The sequence below is a fragment of the Opisthorchis viverrini genome, assembly GCF_000715545.1.
Source record: "Opisthorchis viverrini unplaced genomic scaffold opera_v5_406, whole genome shotgun sequence".
Taxonomy (NCBI): Eukaryota; Metazoa; Platyhelminthes; class Trematoda; order Opisthorchiida; family Opisthorchiidae; genus Opisthorchis; species Opisthorchis viverrini.
The window spans coordinates 216,225-233,829 of NW_008752062.1; the positions used below are offsets into that span (position 1 = coordinate 216,225).

The 17,605-nt window shown below is 44.3% G+C and overlaps 1 protein-coding gene across 1 annotated transcript in view; it reads left to right on the top strand.

The window, feature by feature from the left end:
- T265_10760 (hypothetical protein) overlaps positions 1-17,605 on the top strand; it is a gene marked incomplete at both ends in the record, with an annotated part of 55,338 nt that overhangs the window by 17,442 nt on the left and 20,291 nt on the right. The window contains 3 exons of the mRNA XM_009177226.1: positions 4,911-5,042; positions 6,048-6,297; positions 11,966-12,098. Of these exons, the coding sequence (XP_009175490.1) occupies positions 4,911-5,042; positions 6,048-6,297; positions 11,966-12,098 (515 nt within the window). The remainder of the gene's footprint in view (positions 1-4,910; positions 5,043-6,047; positions 6,298-11,965; positions 12,099-17,605) is intronic.

Below are 17,605 nucleotides of genomic sequence, written 5' to 3' on the forward strand. Positions count from 1 at the left end.
GGACTATTTTTTTCTGCTGAACCACACATTTGGTTTGGTAGTGTGCGAGGCATTGAGACACCAGTTGAAATCGCACCCTGCAGGTGAAGCCATTGCATTTTAAGAGGGAAGAAACGGAACGGCCGCTCCATTCTTGTCCGGAATTACCAACAGTGAGCGTTTCACGAAGCTCTCCGTAGTGTTGCTGGACATCCAAGCATTCAGTAGACAGTTTGGTTAACTAACGCTTGGACGGCATCCAGATAGCATATCGCCGACACATCCAGAAGCACGTGAAATATGAACCCAAGAGCTTCCATCTGTCAACTGCCGATGTTGCATTCTCGGGTCAAACTTCGTGGTCTATTTGGATAGAACGAACTTGCTTTCCATACCTAGAGCGATTTTCCACTGGGGACCTCTTGTACAACTGTTCAATCTTAGTTGGGGACTTGATATCCTATACATAATCACGCATCATCATGATGTACGCTGCAGTTCTGGACGTAATGTGCACTGATGAATTTTTCCAATTGCATTGATTTGTCGTGCTACAAAAATATGAGGCTTGAAGCCCAAAAAGAGGCGGATTTTGAGCGATATTTGTGAACTGCTTTTTTACACTGACAGAAGCGTTTTTAATGATTATTATTCTACATTTTCCCCCGTTGTGTTGTGTGAACAACGAGAGAGCCTCGGAGGCACTCCCTTCTAGAAGTCTGTTCTCCTGGATAAGGATGTTGTTACTAGTACGCATTATCACCAAGCCTGAATCATCAAATATTGTTCTCATGTACAAGAAGACGAACAAAAAACAAATGGGCTGCGGAAAAGTCTGTATGACTCGTCATTTACAGTTTAGGGTTAAGAAAGGCCCATCTAAGTTTCAGATTACCTTGGGTTCACGGATATTATCGGTTGCTTCGTGTCACAAACGTTCTCCACGGAGTTACTGTCAAGCTGTTTGTGACGTTTCACCGTTATTCTTACGACCTATCAGTGAAAGCAAAAAGTTTTCGCTGCCAAATGAACATTTACAGGCTATTGGACGGGGAAGCAAAACTCTCATATTCATCTTGTTCACAAAAACGGACTATCCATCCTCTCTTTGAACGCGTTTTTCTGAACCTTCCTGGATATTCATTGACGGTTGCTCAAATCCAAGCAAATGCGACTCCACAAGTTCCGTAATAGATCTCGCTTTTCAAGAGACGTGAAGCGAATTTACAAGAAAACATACTACTTGCATGCCCCCAATCAGTAGTATCACCGTCACACCGGTATATTCAGAATCTCTCCAACTTTGATCGTTGTCGTAGCAGCTGACACATACCTGGATTATTCTTTTACATTCTAGAGTTAGGAAAGGTCTAAGTTTCAGCTTACGTCACAGTACCTTTGGGTTCACGGATATTATCGGTTAATTCGTGTCACAAACGTTCTCCATGGAGTTACTAGTTGTGAGGTTGCACCGTTGTTTTTACGACGTTTTTTCACTGCGGGGTTGCTTATTAGAAAATGCCGACTGAACAGTTACAGACTATTGGACAGGGAAGCAAAACCCTCATATGCATCTTGATTACAAAGACTGAATATCCATATTCTCTTTGAACGCGCTTTTCTGAACTTTCCTGGATATTCATTGGCTTTTGCTCAAATCCAAACAAATGCCACAGATCGACTCCGCAAACTCCGTAGTAGATATCATTTTTCAAGAGACGCAGAGCGGATTTACAAGAAAACATACTACTCGCATGCCTCCCCATCAGTAGTATCACCGTTACAGAATCCGTCCAACTTTGATCGTGGTCGTGAAAGCTAACACGTGGCTGGATTATTCTTGTACATTCTAAAGTTTACGGTGTGGGCTTGTAATGACCCACCATGAAGCTCTCTAGGTGACCGGAAGAATTAGTACTTTTTTAAAGGCATATTTTATGATTTGTGTGAGTTTGTAATTTGCGGTCTAGTTGGCTCTATTGGCAATTTTATGGATTATGGATAGCTTTGGTGTGCTTCCTGGTTGTAAGTCTCTTCGTCATCTGTTGGCTTGAAAACGTTTCATCACCAATCGAGATGACATCATCAGTGCGGGGTTAACTGGGTCATTCAAGCTCGGCAAGCCGACCAAAAACCAAGCTGACTTCTTCTCTCGTCAAAGGATACATTCAAATCTGTACACGACGACAAAGACGTTTCTCCGCTCGGTCTGATGAAGACTGCTTGTTAAAATGTGGAAAGGTAGAGCAATCCAGCAACAAGCAAGCAACCATATTACTTACTTTTCCAGCTCATCTGCCAAAAAGGATTTTGTGTGGATCACCACTTCCTTCAGGTTCTCGAATCCACTTGGACGTTTTTGACCTACCACACATTAAATTTTCGAAAATAATGTGATAAACTAAGGTGGACTAGGCATATCCTTTCTACGGGTGGATCAGTAATGTCTTGTAGTGTTCTCAGTAAATTCTCGAATTGTGTGGTCTCGCCCGCTGTGGTGGGCGCTTCAAGAGAAAAATGTCCATCTTTGCTTGGCGACAGATTATTCCATAGTGTGTTCGTCTACGCACACCTTGCCAGCTGTCCAGACAGCTGGTAGTCCCCCGTGCCATCTGAAATGTGACACTGATGTTTCTTTGAAGTAGGCGAGCATTTGGCAGCCACTGAGGCGTCGTGGATGCATTTCATCATATGATAGCATGATGGTATGGCGCCAGTTGTATGCTGGGCTGATATGCGGTAACTCTGTATCTGGCCATATATACAGACATACATATATAAAAGATAACATGACATGAGGCGATCTCAAATCTTGATATGCCGAGGTTACGGCGCCAGTAGACAAGTACATCCGTGAAGCTTTGATATTGTTCACTCGGGGTATTCTCCGATTGGAGGTATTTCTCTTCTATTAGACTTAAATGTCACAAGTGATTGTAGAGAGTTTGGTACGACCTCACCAACGTTTCCAATGTTTCAGTATTGACATTCCGTTCAAGGATTTGTCTAAAACATGCACGAATGCATCAGAATCATGTACGAGCACAAGTATTTCAAAGTCCCATCATTTCTAATGTTTACGGGCAGCGTTTTGTTATATCTGCTGATTCGTTAATCTGTGGTATCTGCTGCTCCAGTGCCTAATGCCGGAGAAAAAAGACTCACAGAAGGGAACACGATAGCCATATTCCAACAAAGCGGGTGCGAGAGCGTGAGTGCGTGCGAGTACGAGAGTAAAACTTACAACAGCCCCACGCTATTTAAGGGGGATTTTCTGATATTGATCCAGGCTGTCTGATAGGCGTTATTGAACACTCATCAACATCGATCGTGCCTATATGAAATACCTGAACGCTGATCACATTCGGTCGTGCTTGTGTGGCGTGCATGAACATTCATCAGCTTTTGCTGAATTGATTGAATGATTGACTGGCCCAGATGCTTTCCTGTTGAGAGTTTGGTGGATCAGTAGGTTCCGGGCGTTCTGAAGTTACTTTCAGGAATCTAACCTTCCTGATACGTTTATTTCAAGAATACACCATCGTTTTCGTAAGAAAAAAACTTACCATCTTTCGGCACTTTGCTTTCGTTGGTTTAGCTCGAAAATTCTACGTCCTTTACAATGTTCCTCGGCCTTTCGGTATAGGTTACCTTCACTGAAAGAATAAAATCTCTATTGTATAATATCAAACCTCATCACATCTCCATTTATCCGCGCCATACTGGGTTCGACTTCAATGATTTTCATCGCTCAAGTACAGGTGCACACGCACTTTTGTTGACAGAATACGGGTTACCTTCATGTGCCAGCATTATATTTGAACTAGGAACGCTTTTCTAGGTCTCTACGGTATTCAAAGGGGTCTGTTCATTGCAAAACACTCGGTTTGAAACAACTACCATTGCCAATTAGATGTCGGGAATAATCGACCCCGGAAAACCACCCGAATCACACATGACCTCATTTAGTCCAAGTGCATAAGTGAGTTAGACGCCCGATAAGGCAAAGCCCTTCAGACATGAACATCAGGCGAACGGATCCATCCAGCGAATTAGTGCAAACCAGACGAAGCGCTTGGTTGATTGACTCGAGTAGAATGAACACCGTTGCTGTATGCATTTCACAGCAAAAAATTTCCGTAAAACTCAACACAGTTTCTTACTGAAAAGAATATTTTCTTACAGGAAACTACTCACAAGGTCGTAGAGTTTTCAGCAACCTTGTGAGTAGTTTCCTTTATGAAAATATACTGCGTTATCTAGAATATCGTGCCAACTGAAACATGAGGCGGCCTGTGTGTAGCACATTCAGTTGTAGAATATCATAAACGAGAGTATCAGTTGAGTCTCTCGTGAAAACCAAGTTGATTTGTAAATGAGTGTATTGCTCGAAAAGAATACTTGTCTGAAATAGTGTTGGCAACAAACTATTCATTAGTATGTAATACATTACTCATAAGCTTGTTGAGTTTCAGGTGAGCCCCCGGCCAAAACCAGAATGGTATTCAAGTGAATGTATTCCGCTATTCAGTATAACCGTAGGCGACGTTGGCACTGAACGGATTAGGCAACATAAAAGCCTCGGTTGCTAGAGATGCGTTTGAGAAAGTATTCATGAATTATGGTCACTAAATTTTACGCACGCTTTTAAACAGTTCTCAACACTGACACCTCGCTGCAATACAAACATGGTTTATTCGGAAGCTTTATTGTGAAGAAGAGAATAAAAGTGGACGGAGAAGGACTTATTACTAGCTTACCAAAATCATTCTCGAATTCGAATTAAAACACGCAAATATCCTCTTGTCTGATAGTACGTAGGCCGAACACCAGAGTGCATTCGAACTCGAAACATTTATAGTTGTTTTGAGACCATTTCAAACTCGCCTCTTGACTGACAAGAACTTTGTGTTGCACCCCCCCCCCCACAGGCGCATTTCTCATCCCGTACTTTATAAGCGTTTTTATGGCTGGCATTCCACTCTTCCTTCTCGAGGTCACAATGGGTCAGTTCATGTCTCGCGGAGCAATCGCTGCATGGGACTTGTGTCCGATCTTTCGAGGTAAGCCGTTCTCTACGGGGCTTTTTCGTTTTCTGCCAATAGCCTATGTCAGTGTTGAATAATGCAAGGCAGGTTATTTTGTGACGTGCGGACTGTCAGTTTTTAAACAAAGTTATGAAGCTTTCCTGTCTGTGATTTCGCTCAATTCATCATCTTGTTCACGGGGCAGATAAGTGACGCGCTGTTGAGTAGAGCTCATCGACAGTTCAGTTTTCTTCCGAACCAAAATGCTGTGTTTTGGAACATGTGTTTGACGGTGGAGTAGAGTATGTTTTCGAGCACTTTCACATCCTCTGGTGACTCACCCGAGCCAATCAGAGCAACGGAATGTTGGACTGGGTACACGTTTGTTTTGCATCATGGGAGCTAATGGGACTCACACTGAGGACGATCGATATGATTAGCAATCCGTCTTCGTCTATTAGGAGCGAGATGGTCCATTTGGTCAGAGCGCGAATTTACTGACCGGAAGGTCAGTGGTTCGAACCCGACCTCTGCCTCTCGACTTCCCCTGTCTAGGATTGGACAATATGGCAGTATCCCAGCCCTCGTGCAACCTTCTGGTGGCATGGCAGTTAGGTCCCGAAAGGGTGCTACAGCTGAACGATTAGAAAATGGGAGACCAGCAGGGGCCTTTTGACGTTTACAAGAATAATCACAATAATGAACAGCAATATAACGGCAATGGATTACGTACCTAACGGCTCCGGTATAAGTGGCATCGTCTCGAATTTCACCAGGTACTTAGGTGATGATGCACAACCTCAGCAGTTGCGCCGTTTTACTGGCCGTTATTAACTTCGTTAGTGTCATCCTATCAGTTGTGACCTCAGAGGAGGCCTTAACTTTTTGCACAAATACGCAGAATAGCAGCAATGCCCCGTTTGTATAGGGGCCACCTATCTTGTTGGAGTAACCCTTTCCCAGTTTTGAAAACCTCACTGTTCTCCGCGTAGACATCCACTCAACAAAGTGCCAATTCACAAGATCTTTTTTTCACTCCAGGGCTTGGGTGTGCAAGCACGCTGATCAACTTCATGGTCAACTGCTATTATACTGTGATTTTGAGCTGGGGTCTGCACTACCTGTTCGCTTCGTTCACCTGGGTACTCCCGTGGACAAAATGTGATCAGTGGTGGAACACCGCGAACTGCAGAGCATATCAACCTGGGGCGAACGAAAGTGACCAGGTGGCAAACGTTTCGGTTTCCAACGCAAACGTGCTGGCATCGGATCCGGCCACGGAGTACTGGGAGTAAGTGGGATGGGTTTTTTTTTTTATCTCAGTCGCGCTGACCACTCTTCAGACAGGCATATATCACAAAATGTGTAAACTCCGTTCACGTAGAACAGCCTGAATTGAAAATGATGCTTCTGGTGTTTTCAGCAGGCGCACGTTACAACCATAGTTCAAGTATATGATAGAACTTAATATCGGGTGCAACCAGTTCAAACGCTCTTGAAGAATGATCGAAGACCTATGTTTCTGGTGGAGAAAACTGATGTATCTGTTGGACCATTCCGCACCAAGGAAGACTCATCTGAAACCCAGCTGAGTCTCTCGTTTATGACATTCCTCAAATGAATAAGCTGCATAGAGACCGCCTCCCGTTTCACTTAGCCTGATCATCGAACAGTCCCGGAATATTTTCACAAAACAAGCTACCCACAGGATTGCTAAGAACTATTTGACTTCCACGACCGGTTTTGCCATTCTCGAGGCTCACCAGGAAGGCAGAATCTCGCCCAAGGAGGGCGAAACCGGTCATGGGCTATCGAAGAGTTTTCAACAATTTTGTGGATAGTTTCTTTCAGGAAAAAGTAGCAAACCATAGTATTTTTCCTGCACGAAAGATAGCCCTGTGTGCCGAGGGAGATGTTCCTTCATCTCGGAATCTTATTTCAACTGTCAACCTCAGTTATGTTCAGGATATTGGCCAGCTTGACCTGCAATGTCAGAACTACTGAATTATGCCAACGTTTTCTCGTTCTTGGAGCTCAATAATATCTACTGATATTTCGGGAATTGTAGCTTTATCACAAATCCACTGCGCTTTCATCCTGGAACAATGATCTAAGTGAGCCGACTTTCCACGTTCACTTTCTTCACAATATGGCTTTTGAATTAACTACCGTTTTACGGCAGTGAAGCAACAGTGGTGGACATTGATGTCATGCTCTGTGATCATGATGACCATGGTAATCTCTTTTCCAAGCCAGGACGCGGGTTCGAGCACTCAACTAGTGGCATCAGCTTAACCGGTCGTTTATCGTCTTAAAGTAGAGCCCAACTTGAACGACCGCATTGGGGAAGAAATGGAACTTTCCAAAAATGTCCACGACGGATGTAGACAGCACGCCTCCCTGCTGTATACTCTCAGGGAAGACCTCATGTGCACTTTTGAGCGGAAAGTTTCCCAGTTCGTCGACAGCGCTTTACTTGGAGAGTTCGTCTTATTTGTGGACCGGTCATTCATCAGTTTCGCAGTTACAGACTACTCAGCGCCATCTAATCTATGACTTGATTTGACAATATTTGTGCCTCTCAAAAGCTTTTACTTGGTCAAGAACTACACCACGATTTTCCTGATCGATATTTCACCTTCTGAGTGATTTGCCACAATGCTGTCACAAAACTGTCAGTTGAAAAACAAACGGTACGTTGGAACGCTGTTAAAGTCCGTTTGTTACAAGCGGGCCCTAACGAAAAATGTGCAGAGGAAACTCCTTATGATGGGCTATTTATGGTAGGTTTTCTTGTGAAAAATAACCGAGTAACCGTCTTAGGTGGAACATTCTAGCAGCACACCATCCATGGAGAGAAAACTTATCTGGCCAAGCGTAAAGTTCCCTGAGTGTTCAATTATCAAGCTGCTTCATTTTGTTGACTTTTCGATGAGGCATCTTACATGGACTCCCCAACTGGTTCTTACATCCTCATTGTTGCAAACAATCGTTGTTTGTAAACTGCCAGCCTTTTCTTTTTATGTGTTGTGAAAAGTATTGATTGACAGCTCTGATGTAGATTTGACAACTGTCACGTTGACAGCAAAATGGAATCAAGACACTCGACTTCGAGTTTTAAGAAAGCCGGACCCCGGTAAATAACTAGTTGTTGTTGCATTACGCCAGACTGATTCTGTGAATTTATACAACCAGGGTATATCCCCCATTACGGTAATTGTTAGCAATTCGTTCATTCTGGTTTCAGCCGTATCTGGTCGACCTAGTGTACAAAAGTGACTCGAATTTGAAGGAAATATCCATCCAATGTATGCTTGGTTCACTCTCGGGAAAACTGATTGTCCCAATAAGATGCTCATCAATACTTTCGGGATTTCGATTTGCTACAAGTGGAGAATAGCACACTTTTAAAACCCATCGTTTAAGAAATATAATTAGTTACAGGATGTTTCTCAAATCAATGTTGGCGCTTCACTTTATCGGTATTTTGTACGCCTCCCTTAAATAGGATGGTAACTCTTCACATCACAATCAAATCAAAAAGTAAACAAGTTCAGTGCGATGAATATCCGAGATACCTGATTAGAACGGTTCTTTAGGTTTGTTCAAACTATACCAACCACGTGTCTGGATGTCCACGAATTCTTCTTATCACTGTAATTGATAGCAACTTCAGATGAAAACTATCAGGAAGGTCAAATTCCTGAATGTAAACTTAGAACGCCCAAAATCTCAACAGGAAAGCCGGCTAACATCCAGTCCAGTCAATCGTTCAATCAATTCAGCAAAAGCTGATGAGTGCTCATACACGCCACAGAAGCACGACCGAATGTGATCAGCGTTCAGGCTTTTTCACAGAAGCACGATCGATGTTGATGGGTGTTCACTAACGCCTACCAGACAGCCTGGATCAATGTCAGAAAGTCCCCTTTAAATAGCGTGGGGCCATAGTAATTTTTGCTCCCGCACTGGCACGCACTCACGCTCTCGCCCTCGCTTGTTCGGGATACAGCTGTTGCGTTCCCTTCTGTGAGTCTTTTTTCCGGCAACTAGGCACTGGAGCGGGTTAGCAGCAGATACCAGGGATTGACGAATCAGCAGATATAACAAGAACACTGATGCCTCCTGTCCTGGAGAAATTGTTCTGGTGAGTCCACACCAAATGACGGACGTAATGGACTCGAATTTCGCTCTTATTAGAACTCATCAACCGTGCATATTCCTGACAGTACCTGGGGCCGAACTTCAGACATCTGGCATGCAAGGCGTGCGTGTTACCATGATCTGATCGTCACCTCGTCACCCTAAACTACGACTCAGTAACTGGCGTTGTTGTCCGGTGTTCAAGCCCCAGCACGACCAAGAATATGCACTGCTGATGGGGATAACTATGAGCGAAACTCGAGTCTATTACCCCCCCCCCTTGATGTGGACTTCACAAAATAACTCGGTAGAACAGGATGACAACTGCCGAAACGAGTGATGTGAGAATGAATTCTACGAATCTCGCAACTTACAGGAAAACTGTCGTGAGATATTCCACGAAACACTACTGCCACCCATCAGCTGTTTCTACCCGTGTGTCCATTCCTTGTACGAGTGAGTAGTACGACTTATTGTCGACGTTCTCATCAGACCCTGGATCATTCTTTTAAAAGACAATTTTGCATGGTTATCTCTTAGTAGCCTGTTGATATCCCAAAGTTCCTGCTATTTTCGATGGCAACTTGCGTCATTCAGGATGGAGGTAACAAAACACACTTTGGGTGGGTAAAAACAAGACTGGATAAAAAATTTTGGCATACAAAACGGAGGACTGTTTCGGAGTCAATGCCAGATTCAAAAGGTGTTATATGTAAAAGACTCATTTGCGCGAATTCTTTAAAAAGTGACCAGAGTCTTCTAATTGTTGGAATGTGCTCCACACCATGACAAATCTAAAGTCACGTAGTAGAATACAGTGTTGTGCCAGGTATTTCGAGTGGTGTCACTTTTCATTCCAAGCGCCGCGCAAAAAGTGACTTGGCACCAGTTAACGAACAAAGTCACAGCGATTTTTATGTGTATCACCGCTTTGTAGAATGTGGTCCACATGACTTGCTTTGTGTAAGTGAACAAAAATCTACCGACGGATATCCGTCTGTCAGTTTGTATCCCTTCTCCGGGCGTAAGTTCCTAACCAGCGTGGGGGATTTTGTTTGTCAAAAGCTGACTTCTTGTCCTTGTTTGTGTTACATCTAACTGTTGTTCCCAGTCCAATGCCTGGTGCCAGAAAAGAACTCACCGACAAGGGTAGACAAACAACAGCTTTATTCCAAACAAGAGAGTGCGTGCGAGTGCAAAAGCTACAACGTCCCCGCGCTGTTGAAAGGGCACTTTCTGACATTGATCCAGGCTGCCTGATAGGCGTTTAGTGAACACCCATCAACATCGATCGTGCATCTATGAAATGCCTGAACGCTGATCGTTCGTGCTTCTGTCGTGTGCCTGAACATTCATCGATTTTTGCTGGACTAATTGAATGACTGACAGGCGTGGATGTTTGCCGGCTTTCCTATTGAGGTTTTGGTGGAGTTTTAGGGTCTCAGTAGGTTCCTGGCTTTCTTGGGTTAATTTCGGGAATCTGATCTTCCTGCTAGTTTGACTACAAACATACCTTAGTTGTTATTTGGGAAGGAACAAAAGAAGCCTCAAACAGGAGATTGCGTTAGCTTGAAATGTGGACACGGAAATTAGGAGACGTTGTGTCTTTTCTAGGTGTTTAGTAACCACACTGTTGATTGCATATCATTATATGAACAGCAGTTATTTACTCATAGAATGATGTAACACAAATGATGTGGTGCTTCCGTCTGAGGATTCGTCATTCCAGAGCCAGCCGATGGCGGAGCACGTGACGTGAATTGCGATATTGAAGGTCACTGGTCGGTTGGAGGACGTAGTCTCGATTGAAGCAGCTGTACAGTGTCTACAAGAAATGGAGTGCGGAACACGCGCTCAAACAGAAATTAAAGCCGGTCATCCGTCAATCAATGGATCCACATCATATGGTCACACGTCGTGACTAGCTTCCCAAGAGTGTGAAAAAACACTATGCACATAGACTGTTGCCCTAATTAGATGTGAAAAAATAAGGAACGTGTTCTCGTTTTTTTAAGTAAATTTGCTTCATTCGATAGTAAAATTCAGACTGCAAATTTACAAATCTCCGAAACAACTAAAGTGTTTGTTTTGTTCTTGGCATTCGTCTTCGACACCATTTTCATAGTCTCGAGAGTTATTAAAATCTCGATCGACAGCTTGTTCTGCAGGTTGAGTTAATCCATGCCGATAAGTTGAGTGACACGGCATACTGTTTCTTTCTTGTTGGACACCATCAGTAGTATGCATCGAACGAAGGTCCATGGAGATTCCAACCCGCGGCCCTCCGATCAACAGATGAGCCTCACACCCTCCGGTCACTGAACAACAGTCAGACAGGTCAGTCGTGACCGAATGGTGTAATACTCGACCATCAACCAGAAGGTCATGGGTTCGGAACTCCTGAGAACCTCTTGAAACGTATTGCTGGGGATGTCGGACAAGGATGAGGTAGCATAGACCAGGATGAAACAGCTGTTGCAGTTGCCGGTTGACTCACTGAATTCGTGTGTATTCTAATAGATTTTGGTGAGAACTGTCATATGTATGATGTGACCTCAGGTAGAACCCCTATTTCTCAGGTTTTCAAGTAAATCACGCCCTTGGAAATGGATAGGATTTTGTAAAATGGATAAAGGTAAAAGGTATCACGATGTATCATGCCGCAATCGGTTGATTTGGTGAAATTTAGTGCAATTCGCCAGAAAAAAAAACCTTACCGCATTAATCGATGCTGCATGTCCCACTGTTGGTTCGTTACGAGCACTCTGTCAACTGTTTGTTTGTCGTATTTTCTCCCTCCCTCTCTCTGCGTTCAGAAATCGAGTTCTCGGATTATCTTCTGGAATTGAAGATAGCGGTACCATCCGCTGGGAGTTGGCCCTCTGCCTTCTGTTGGCTTGGTTGATTATTTTTCTATGCATTTGCAAGGGCATTAAAACATCCGGCAAGGTAAGAGTTCGTCAACGGAGTTTTATCAATTCCTACCCGGGTCATCCAAATTTTTTGTGCCAGATTGTTCTTAAAAAAGTTATACAGTAGTTTAGAATAGTTTCAGACTGTTGTCCCGGTTGAGTCCTCATTGAGTGTTCGTCAATGAATTGCTCGTCTGAAGAATCAGTGCACTGCTGCGGACTTCACTTTGAGACGCCTATGGCGTCAGAATGGTTTATCCCTGAATCTGAAGGGACGTGTGTATCAAGCTACAGTACGGGCTGTTTTGTTGTATGGCTGTGAGACTTGGCCTATTCGAGCAGCGGAACTGAGACGTCTTCAGGCGTTGGACAGTCGTTGTCTCTAAACCATAGCTCGTGTAGTTGATGTCGGCGAATCCGTAATGAGGCAGTTAGAAAGCGTGTTTTTGGTTGTGTAACGGGTACTTCCATTGAAGAATGTGTCCAGCACCAGAAGCTGCGTTGGTTGAGACATGTGTTGCGTGTGCCGAACCATCGTTTACCGAAGAGTGCTGTTTTTCATGCTCAGTTCGGAGTGGCGTAAACAGAGGTGGCCAACCCATGACCTGGCAGTGGAGTATGAACGAGATCAAGAAACGCTTGGGTGCTGTCGGTGCTACTCGCCTTCCAGAATGGGAACCGCGTGATCCTCACTGTGCTTGGTTGGAGACACTACAATATATGGCTGCGAACCGATGTCAGTGGTGTTCGTGTTTTCAGTTTCTATCCAGATCGCCTTAGTGAGTGTCTGGAGGTATAGGCACCTCGGAATGATTGTGATAAGCTAGCACTAAGTCCCTTCCCCGTCCACCTTTACTCTTTTCTTTACAATAAGGTTTTCAAATAAATCATGGTTGTACGGCAGTGAAGCATTGGTGTTGAACACTGTTGTCATGCTGTCGATGATGATGATGATGATTACTTTCTGGAAAAGGGTGTTGCTGTCAAACTCGTGTTGACGTTGTTCCTTTCTGAGTGCTGTCTTAACATGACCGACAAGGCATTGAGATGCGTAAAAACTTGATCAACCGAAATCTCATGCTTCACTCATTGGAGCGCAAATGTAACTTAACTAATGGGAAACATTGGGATGAATCTGGGTGGGATCAGCAAACATAGTCCGTAGATTTTTTCGAGACATCCTTTTCTTTTTCACGGGAATCCTAATCGACCGTGATACCGGTGCGTTATTTTGACAGACATTAGTGGCCTGATAAGTACTTCAGTTGTGAGTCGAGCCGCTTACTGCTAAAGGTCCCGTACGTGTTGTTTGTGGGTATCCATGCTGGCGCTACATCAAATTTTGACCGGATGTGCAAGAAGAAATGGTAGCTATCACCAAACAAGGGAAGCCTCCATCTTGCTTTATCTTGTTCACTTTCTAAAGAACAGCCGGCATGTACGATGGATCAAATCTCAGTTGTCTGAACATGAAGATCGATCGCAATTGTCTGGCCAATATTGATCCAGTGTTGGTTCTACCATTGTAGGTCGTAGACAGCTCACAGACGGCATCAGGCTTAACAATATCGATCCGACTCTTTATCTGAAGCAGAAAGTCAGGACTAAGAAGGCATTTCAACAAAGGAACGTCTGTTCTCAGACGGGTTTGAGAAAGAGTAGTTAAATTTATCAAACCATTCAAAAACGATGACTTCTCAACCGGTTCCACCTTGTTCCATTTGATTGAAGAAACTTCAGTTTATGTCAGCATGGCAAAATGCAAGCCATGAGCGCTTTTTCCCGATGTCTTGTCTCCGGTTGGTGCCCTCAAAACAGTCCCCAAACGCCTCTTACAACTTCCAAATCTATCAATCTGGTTAGCCTAACAAACAATCTTTTGGAAAATATGGTCGCAAATTCTTGGGCGATCAGAATAGACCAAATGATGACGTCATCATGGGTACCGTCTTTGATATGACCGGATTCTCATCCGGGATTTTCCGAAACATCTAGTCTCCTATAGTTTGATGTCGCACTAAGGTTTGCGGGGGGGGGGTATAGATAACTTGACGAACTGAATGATTAACTGCCTCCAGGTCTCATTTGAGTTTTGCACTAGCTCGTTTCCTGAATGTTTTGCGATTAGGATTGGCTTTGCTTTTGAAGGTCTACATCCGTCCTATTTCGGGGGATAAATTTAGAGCCTAATTCATCATAATCCGCTGCTCCGAGAATTGATACCCCGGTTGTTTTTTAGAAACGCAGCTGGAGAGTACACTTGACATACCGGAAAAGTCAAACACCAGATCGTTATTTCCGCACTGTTTCAAACATCCAAAATCCCTACCCGTGACTGTGGTGATTAGTATCGCCAAATTTCCGATCATAGCAATAAAATTACAAGTCAAAAGGTTGCAGTTAAACTGTTCACCGCCCGCTCGTTTTTGGCAATTTTTCTAGGCAGAATAATAAAGGGAATGGGAAAAGATGACGGCGACGACATACTCTACCTCATTTTTAATCCCGGAAAACGAGATACTTTGTTCCAAAACATCTCGCGATCACTTGATATGATTTCTGTGATTAAATACCGAGTGGCACCCTATCCTGTGTAATCATCTCGCTGCTCAGCCGCTCCTGACTGAACGGATATATGTTCACCAACTCGTCCGGAGGCCGCGGATTCGAGACCTCCTGGAGTTTTGCGCGAAATTCACTGCTGGTGATTTCCAAAAGGGACGAAACTGTTGTGGATTGCTTAACTCTCTTGACATAGGATGGCTCCACGATATTCTCGTTAGAGGGAGATCTTACTTCGAACTCAGAATAAATAGAAAATAGAAATCGTTCAGCTGTAGCACCCTTTCGGTGTCTAGCTACCATGCCACACGAAGAAGGCACTAGGGCTGGGATACTGTCAGGTTGCCCAAGCCTAGACAGGGATAGTCGAGAGGCAGAGGGTGGGTTCAAACCACGGACTTTCCGGTCAGTAAATTCGCGCTCTAACCATTTGGTCCATCTCGTCGTAGATGTAGCGCTTTAGAAGCCTAAAGCGGAATACGGACACAAAATGCGGGCACATAATTGTACCACCACACAAGTACAAGAAATGTCTTTCGAACTCTGAGTTCAGACTGACTGAGTCATGAGTAGTTAGCTCCACTGATGACAACAATAAGTGTTTCCTGTTTAGAACTTTCCCTTTAAAATGCTCGATAGCTGCCTACCAAATCTACCCATCCTAAAATCCCCAAGTGAAACCTACCTGAGTACGAAACAGCGTAATATCCCCAGATGATCCATTTAAAACTTACTGGGGCATGCAAGTAAAACATTAGATCAAGTTAAGTACGCCGGAACTGTTGTTGACTGTCAGCGTGAGTTCGAAATGGCTTTTGCTGTAGATGTGCATCGGAGTTTCGTATCATTATTACCTTAGTTTGCACCATAATGCTTGAATGAACATCGCTCAACTTGTAAAATCCACACAGATAACTGAAAATCGATCGACTGAACGAGCACCAAACAGGATCACCTTAGAGGGAAATTTCTGACAAAGGATAAAACTTATGGTTGTCACATTTCATCCAACTCCGCGTCATATTACCGACAAGTCGGTCAGAAAATGTTGCAAGTCAAATTCTGCTTTACTACGGCCGACGCAAACTCGTCCCCATTAACTATACATGAGACCGATACATCGAATTGCTGTACTGTCATGCATACTGAAGTCATGTCATCATTTGGTACACCTGCCGATGTTAGTGAGTTTTTCTAAGCTTATTCTTGGTATTAACTAGGTACTGTTGTTTATTCGAACGTTATTATCGTCACTGATGTGTAGTACGCGATAAAACTGGTATCGATCAGGATGGTTGCTGGAAAATCACTTGTTCTAGTTATCTTGGTCAGTCTGAAATAGTACCCTTGCTGCTGGGATATTTGTATTCTTTGAGGGTAGCACAAAATCCTTCAGTGGGGAACAGCATCATCACTATTTTGAATGATTTCACTTTTTCATTAAGTCACTTGTCGCGTAACCGGTCGACAAATAAGTGTCAAGGAAACGGGCTGAACACGGCCGTTGCGACCGACCGCTTCAGGAGCTCGGTGGCTCTGTAGTCCGAAGACTGACTACTCCTGGTGGGCTTCGTCAACAGCCTTTTGTGATCCTCAAGTTACTGTTTCCCATATTTATGGAATGCAACCTGTTGGCCATATCTCTTACTAAGCCCGAAGCTGTTATGTGCTTCTTTTACGCACACGTGACTACAAGGGTAATAAAGTCCCTCAGCTTTGACACCCTTTTGTGGTGCCTAGCTGCCTTGCCATCAGAAGGAAGCACGAGGGATCGCTTACTGGCAGTTTGCCCAAATCTGGACAGGCTTGAGTTTCAATCCAGAACCGTCCGGTCCCTAAGTTTTGACCTTAGCCGCCGGACTATCTATAGTTCATCTCTTCAGAATGGTCTTATCTGGCCGGTTTTTTTCAGCAGCCGTTTAGGACAACACGCCCTCAACAACTAGAAATCGATAGTTTGATTGATTTCAACTTGGAAACCAACCATAGATCCGATGAATCCACCGGAGCTGTTAATTCCTCCTTGTATGAATGGTGTGGGTGAATTAGTTGAAAACCAATTGGATATCCAGAGGTTTTCATTGGGTGTTAATAAGAACGATCTTTTGTTCTTCACTAACCGACAGAAGCCATTAATTGACACTCAACACTGATCTAGTGTGATAATCTGAAGAGGACTGACTTACTGATTGGTTCCCCGTCTGCCTTATAACCTGGCCTGTTTGGTCACGTGCTCACTTGGCCTGATGAAGCTCTTGTATCAAAAGCGAAACGTTGCCCAAATAAAAACTACCGAGTGTTTATCAAGCTCTTCTGAAACGATCTTTCATTTGGTTCGCCTAAGAGGTAAGCTTTGTCCTGAGAAGGATTCTACGTCTGAATGTTAGTCGACCTCTACTTGTTTTTGCCCCGACCTAAAGCTGCCACCTTGACGTGGTGGTCGGGCTTGAGTGCTGCAATGATCCCGCGGGCTACACTGGCTGGAACTTCGTTCCACAAGGTACAACCATGCCAGGAAGGCCAAAGGGGAGCAGCCAGATCAAGAGCAGCGAGACCCCGTACTACGAGCAATCGTGCTACGAGGCGGTCTGGGGGTAAAGTCGTACTGTCCTCTGCGACAGGAGTGTGAAGGCAGTAAGATGTCTCCTTCAGGCTACCAGCATTTCCATATTTATGGAAGCAGCGATGCTGCCTTCCCCCGAGGAAGGACGGGTTAGAAAAGGTCGGCCCAAAAACCGCACACTCCGATCGCCCAACGGTTGACCGTGCCTGCCGGCGCATTATCCAATACGGTCGAAATACTTTTAAAGCCAAAGAGCCCGGTGCTGCTCAAAAGGCACCTGCTGTGCGCAGCCGCATCAGGAATGAGAGAGTAATGCCTTATTCCCTGCGCCCTTGGTTTAGGCCAACCCTCTGCAGCCGAGCAGGTTAGACTGTTGAGTCGTCGGCTCCGGGTAGGGTCCCCAAAGAAAACCCTACATT